Source organism: Athene cunicularia, assembly GCF_003259725.1.
Source record: "Athene cunicularia isolate RWA chromosome 1 unlocalized genomic scaffold, athCun1 chr1_part1, whole genome shotgun sequence".
NCBI classification, from domain to species: Eukaryota; Metazoa; Chordata; class Aves; order Strigiformes; family Strigidae; genus Athene; species Athene cunicularia.
Window position 1 is genome coordinate 80,820,063 of NW_020799091.1, and position 7,214 is coordinate 80,827,276.

Here is a 7,214-nt window from a genome sequence, read left to right on the forward strand (position 1 = left end):
GGAGAAGACATCTCCATTAGAACTTAACACTAACTCCCTTGCTCTTTCATCTCTTTACCATGGTGACTTGTCAGTGCATCAGAAGTCCTATCTGAGCACAGTTCTTTGGATTTTACACTGTTGTGTTTGTGCCTCCCTAATTTTTCAAGGACACTTCCAGTCATTGTAGCAGCCTGCAAGATTCAATTTGTATAACACATCTTTTAGATAAAGCTATTTTAAAAAATACATGAAAGTGATACTCTAAAGTAAAATATGCTTTCAAGCCCACTGAGGAATCTGTAAGTCAAGCTTCATGTTATTGTATTTCATTATAGAAAAAAAGAGCTTTGGCACATCACTTTACATTTATGCTAATTACCAGCACTCAGACCAAATCTATCTAAACAAAGCTTTCTTCATACTCAGATGAGCAGCACTGATTATGAAGTATAGTTAAACTGTTCCATTACAGTGCTTAAACACAAGTTGAATCACATACCAACAAACATTATCAAATCAAGTTTGACTCAAATATTTGAAATTTATCCACACAGGGCAGTCTTTTTGTGCTTCCCTACTACTTAAAGAGTCTCCTGATGAACTGAACTATTTTATGCAAATACCCAGAATGATAGTGGGAGAGACAGACTACCTAACAAAATACTTTGTAGGAAGTGGTCTGCTCTCAGTGTTCTCATTTAAAAGAAAATGTAACATAGTTTTCAAAGACTTTACTTGGCCCCTAGTGACTAGACTACATATTAAAGCTCTTGCAACTGCAGTTTTGGACAAAGAATACCAAAAAACAGACACTACACAGTAGCATCTTAACACAAAATGGAGACCTAGGTATCTATCATTATATGCAGAGAATCTTTTTCAAAATATTTTTTCAGTAGCAACTGTGACTAATGGATCACTACTCAAAACAAACAAAAAAACAACACACAAATGCAGATTCAATAAACCCACATGGTAAATAGTGGAAGAGTATAAGGAATTCAGCCATCACTGCAAAGGGCTTGAGCATACTACAAAGGTACACTTCAGACAAATACTCGAAGGCAATTTTATTGTAATGTTTTCTCTCTGCAGGCCAGAGCTTCAGAAAAGTGTCCACATATGTCCATATAGTCTACAGCAGATAAACAAGAGGTTTTGCCAAGTGTAGAAGCTTACATGGAGAATGTCCATACAAAGACAAGATTACTGTACTTGGCTGAAAAAGATTTCTGCTCTGCAGAAGCATTGTTTCTTCCTAATGAGCCTGACAGAAGCCTGTCTTTCATATGCACCCAATGAAAAGGCAAATCCTGATAGTCAAGTATGCCACATCACACAAAAGCAAATGTCATGCAGTCTGTAAGAAACAATCCGTCCTTTTTATTCCTATTGTAATTGGGTGTGGGTAGGGGGGTGGGGTGTGTGTCTCTGGGTATTATTCACAGAATCTTCAGACCCAACCCAGCTGCTTACACTCATTTAAGGAAATATTTTATGATAAACATCTTCCACATAGCAGAAGGGGGACCAAAAACAGAGACCAAAAATAGTTTGGAAAATATCACCTCAAAATGTAGTACGGAATAAAAGACCAAAAAGGAAACACAGGAGGCATAAATAATTACACAAATTCCTGCATTCGGACAGATAACCTTAGGGTTTTTTGAGATAGGAAACAAATTCATGAAGCTCCCTATCAGTAGTTGCAATAGTTCAGTATTGGGAAGCCTCACAATTGGCAGGCAGAGTTCTCTGCTTAGTGCACTGCTCACAGCCAGGTTCAGTAACTGCTGGGGATCCAGTTGCTGTGGGCAGACCATGACTTGCAAATCCTACCAGTTCAGGGGTGTTCTCCTATTAGATGAGAGAACACCTGCTGGAAGTCATCCCTGCAAGTTTGTCACCAGCTAAAGCTACAAGCCGCTAATCAGTCAGCACCTAACTCACTTTGCATGTAGATCCTAACTGCAGAAATTTAAAGTTTATAGTTTGGCAGGAACAGAGGCAAATGGCAAATGACAACCAAGCAGACAGATGCTTTAAGGGAGCCCAGGAATTATGGTTTGCTGATAGCTGACCCAGTGAAAACTGGGACCACTAAGAATTTGTGTTTGGCAAAAAATTTTCTCCTCCAAAACACTTACACATTTCTTTAATAAAACAAGAAGTTCTGAGACTCTAGGACAGGCTGATCAGTCACTATTCAGTCAGTGATACATAAATCAACAACAGTAACATATTTAACTTAGTAAGTGAAGCATTTCTTTTACAGTTTCTCATTTCAGCTACCCCCAGTAGTTTTAGAAATGAACAAAATCTTGGTATGGTAATCCTCTTAAGAAAAAGCTGCTGCTTTTTGATGCTGAGGTCCTCCTAGTGCCACATGAACTAGAATCCTCTAAAGAGAGGCCCTGATCAGGCTAAAATAATCAAACACAAGTACCTAATTCACAATAATCCTCACATTCAGGAAGTTTTACAGAGCCACCTGATCAACACCATAGTAACATATTTAACTAGCACCTTAGATATAAAGACAGACAGAGATCATGTCAACTGCTGAGCACATACCCCTAGCCACATGACTTCACCTTCAGTTCACAATAATTTGAGCTAAGAGGCACACTACTTGCAGACTGGGCTCTTCTGTTATTTCTTTCAGAGGGCAGGAGGATAAGAAACTTGTAAAACTTTTTTCCATAAGTCTTTCATGTAACCTACGATTATGGTTATTTTATGTTAAAGACTATTACCACAACATTAAGTGCAGCACAAGCTATGCCAGTTTCATAACCTTATACTATTATACAAACACAATTCCAAACTCACATACAAAACCAAAGCCACAATCCTTAATCAAATTACCAGCCAATAATAACCAAGTCCCATGATCTCAGTTAACCAAATGCTAACAAAGTAAAATTTAGATAAAAACAGTTATTCTATAATTTCTGATTTTGACTGCAGTATACTACACAATGAAAATAACTCATACTGCCAGAAGCTAAAACAGTGAACAGCTGAGATCTTTGGAGGGAGAGGGGGAGGAAATCACATCCTATCTTAAGTTCCTTTTTTTTTTTTAAAGTAAAATTAGAAATTTTAACATTTAACACATTTCTCTGCCACAAGGGGACAGGTGCATGAACTTCTACTCTATATGCTCCAATACCACTAGTTAGTCTTTAAAATGACAAAATATAAAGAGCAGCTATTAATTATGTTTGCCAAGTTTCTAATCAGCTGTCTTCAGATGACTTCCTCCCTATTTTTATAAAGTGCAATTGTTGTTGGTTTCCCACATTCAAATTTTTTTTTTCCAGCGAGTCACTACAAATCTTTATTTGTCTCAGAAGCTCACATCCTTTTTCAACCTTCTGATGTCTACCAGCCTGAAAAACTCTCTTCCAAACCAGCTACAAAATACATACATCCCAATTCATGAGCCATGTCAAAAACAGGGCACCTTTCCATCTGTTTCATAGCACTACAGAAAAAAAATATGGCAGCAACAACTGACCCTATTTTGCAGCCATCATCTATGCTACATGTATGTAACCAAGAAAAATAGAAGTTAGTCACACATTCAGATGGATTTTAAAACACTTAATTCTGTGTTCTTGAAGTTTCATTCAAAATGCATCTTATAAGGATGAAATACTACAGAGCTAAGGAGGCTAATAAAAACAGTCCAGCTTTCTTGATAAATGTTAAAGATCAGAAGGCAGCAAAAGCTACTGGCTTGCCAATTTTGCATTTGAGTTCATTCTGTTCTTGCAAAAAGGTACATCAATGAGACCCTTGAGTATACTTCTAATAATGCCAACCATTCTTTGAGTTACAATATCTAGGTCAATTCTCTTACATGTTGACAGTAAATACACTCTAAAAACAAGAACAGCACATCAATTTCAGCAATTTAAGACTCATAATAGCAATATGCACATGCAACATGTACAACAGCACTATGCATATACTTTATTTATAGCTTTTACTGAAAAACATTTGCACCAGGAGGTTCAGATCCTTCCCAGTAATAGATCAGACAAGACAGATCTTACAGAGAGGCTCAAGAGTCTTTTGTCTGTGAGCAATTGGGAACATCTTTTGCAATTTCACAAACCACACGAAGTTCCTGTGGATGTGTTTCTCTTTTAGCCATCCACCTTTCAGAAACTGTTATGACTTTAACTGTTATGGTTGTCATCTTGGGATTATCTATTTCTGAGCTATAACAGATCTCCCGTTTCAAAGAAATCACACTAGTTGGTACTCATCAACTCTAATTACCGAGTGATGGTTGAAAAAATTCCCACAAACCTAAAAGCTGTTAATGTTATCAAATACAAAAATTTTAACTATCACCTCTTAGACCCAGTCCTTCTGGCAATGTTTTAGCCTAATGAAACATGCCAAAAAAGCAAAAGTAAAACAAGAGTTGAGATGTTCATCAGCTTGATACAAGCTAATCTTATGCAAGATTTCATAGGCTAACTGTGCCAGATTGGTTTGCAGATAGTGAAGTAGGCTACTTCAGTCAGCTGTGCACACCAGTAGTCTAGCAGATGGACTGCAGTCTACACCCAGCGCAAAATGGTCTGGATACATCTCTCAGCAAATGTCTTCATTCTCCTGGATCACAGGAGCCGCAGCACAGTACAGAGATGCATGAACATTGCAATTTTCAGCAACTCAACAGTCATACCCAAATTTCCACCAGTTTGCTAGACACAAAAGGACAAGCAGTTGTTAACAGCAATAAACAGACAGGAAGGGAAAGCAGCTGTGTGGAATCAACTCACCACCAGAAGAGCTACTGCTGTTCAGGACTGGGAAGAAAGGGAACAGACTGGCCTACTCATGCCTAATTTTTCTGATCTAGTCCCACAAAAGCCCAACTGAAAGAGCACTTGCAGGCATTACAGCTTAAGAGAGAACACAAAGCATATGAGGCAGTACACATATGGACAAGAAGTTTTGTGAGGAAATCAAGAGGCAGAAGGAAAAACTGAGTATGTTTTCTTTAAGCACAGCCTTACTCATTGTTCCTCCTCCCAGTATTAAAGAACTACACGCATTACACAGACTGGTAACATTCACATGCATGATGTTACATGCACTCATATATGTATGAAACCAGGACTTTAAACATCTAAACTTTGTCGATTCTCCCCATTTGGTACACTGGAACAGTTACAAACTCTTCATTTCAGCTCCAGTTCTCTCTGTCCTACCTACAGAGAGACTACTGCAGTATTTATAGTAGAGCACAAATTTTTTACTGTATCAATAAGAAAGTAAGAATGCATAAATCTTCTGAAGTTTATAACTAACTAGGAAAAGGAAATAAAACTCAAGGTTTCACAGCACCAGCTTTTAGCTGGCAGAGATGAAGCCTACCAAATCAGGTTGAGGATTAGTTATTTGTAGAGAAAATTAAGTCCACACCACTACATTGTAATGCATTGTAAAGATCAGCACAAAGCTAAAAAATGCTTGCCCAATGCTTCCAGAAAAGTTAGGAACTGGTAAATGAAACTATTGCAAAGAAAATTATATAGCATTTCCACCAAAAGAAAGCTAGCCATGATTTCTTCGTCTGAGAGAAATGCCTTTTTGTATTTATAGCTATAAATAATAAAAAACCAAAAACAAAAACAAAACCCACCACCCTAGGTACTCCAAAAAATAATTTCCTTATTTCTATGAGCATTTAAATGCAAGTTACATTTTCCGGTGATTTATGATGTCATTGGCTGAGGTAAATGTTTATAAAATTTAGTTTTTCTTTATCAACTATTAAATCTTACATGCTTCCTCTTGGTACGCATTTATGTACCATGTGAAATCTAAACACAGAACCAAGAACCACCACTCCTTATGAAAGTAGAAGGAAACCTCATTTCTTTTCTTCAGCACATTTCTAAACGCATGAGTGATTTTCCACACATGAATGATTCCTACTTGGTTATCAAATTAGATTCAAGGGAAAAGTCAGTCTTCTCCATAACCAGCAGAGGGAAGGGGGGGAGGAAAAAAAAAAATCAACCTTATTTTCTTGCTACTTATTACGCCGTTTATGATGTATAGCAATTACGAGGTTAGTGAGACAGAACAACCTTTTGTAGACAATCTTCAGGTCTCTCCATTCCAGGAAGCTGCACATTTTCGGTTTGCGAGCTAATACTGTTTGAACAAGTTCCCTTGTGATTTTCTTCTTTTCTTTGTCAGATAATGGGACATACCACTTCTGGAGTCTCAGTTTCCCCTGGCGACTAAAAAGCAACATAAACTGCATCTGTTGAATTAGAAGGAGAAAAAAAAAAAGGATTAATCTCAGTCTCTTAGTTATAAAAAGATTTCTGTGAGGAAAACCAAACAGGAAGAAAGATAGCCATCCAAAACCCTAACTACATGATGTATTTCTACAGCGGTGGCAGATGTTACACAAGATTTGGAAGCAGCAATAATACAAAGGGTTCTGCTGAACAAGGTCAGTGAAAGCAAAAATAGTAGAAAAGGCAGACAAGTTTCAGAAACGGATGTTAGAACCACCAGGTAGCGAGTGAATACACCCCCATTTCACACAAACTGCGTCCGGCACTGCTATGGTTGCATTTACGTTTACTACAGAAAATGACAAAAAAACAGCACAGCAGTCTCTTCAAACACCCAAACTCATTTCCAATTCACCGGATTAGAGCCTTACAGCAGGAGCAATTTGCACTTAAGATCTTTCTGAAAAGCCTCAGAATACTTTAAAAGGCATTAAATCTCCCAACGGAGAGTCCTACGGCATAGAAAAGCCTAGTCGTTTCTCACATTGCACAAAAGGAGTAGAGATTAAGTGCTTTCCCTGCGGTCCTATGTTCCAGGTCTCGCTTCCTCTAAAGCAGTGATGTTGCAATTATATTTTAAGAGGAACTTGTCGGCAATGTTTTCCAGCAGCTGTAACATTAAAGGAAATGGATTTTTTTTTTCCTTTTTGCTCAAAGTTGTATCGGGCTGAGGAAGTTTCCCAAGCAATATGACAGACGTGAAATACGATGAGAAAGCCCAGCCTAGTCCCGGGTGACAACTCCGACCAGCGCCAGCACAGACAAGAGGCGGCGGCAGCGGCGGGCAGCAGCGGCTCCGAAGCCCGGTGGTGCCGGGGCGCTCCGTCCGTGGGGGCAGCGCTCCGGGCTGGCACCGCCGCCACAATACCCGCTGCCGGCTCCCCACCGTCC

The 7,214-nt window shown here is 38.6% G+C and overlaps 1 protein-coding gene across 10 annotated transcripts in view; it reads right to left on the reverse strand.

Annotated features, from left to right (window-relative positions):
- The window catches only part of AP1S2 (adaptor related protein complex 1 subunit sigma 2), a 48,031-nt gene that overhangs the window by 26,173 nt on the left and 14,644 nt on the right, over nt 1-7,214 (reverse strand). For 5 of the 10 annotated variants that reach the window (XR_003397982.1, XM_026844633.1, XM_026844651.1 and 2 more), the window contains exon 1: nt 6,105-6,283. Coding sequence is in view for 9 of the 10 variants with exons in the window: in XM_026844633.1 (XP_026700434.1) it covers nt 6,105-6,283 (179 nt within the window). In the remaining variant the exon portion in view is untranslated. Of the gene's footprint in view, nt 1-6,104; nt 6,286-6,807; nt 6,827-7,214 lie in introns of those variants that run through there. The other 5 variants (XM_026844641.1, XM_026844674.1, XM_026844612.1 and 2 more) reach the window with 2 other exon arrangements.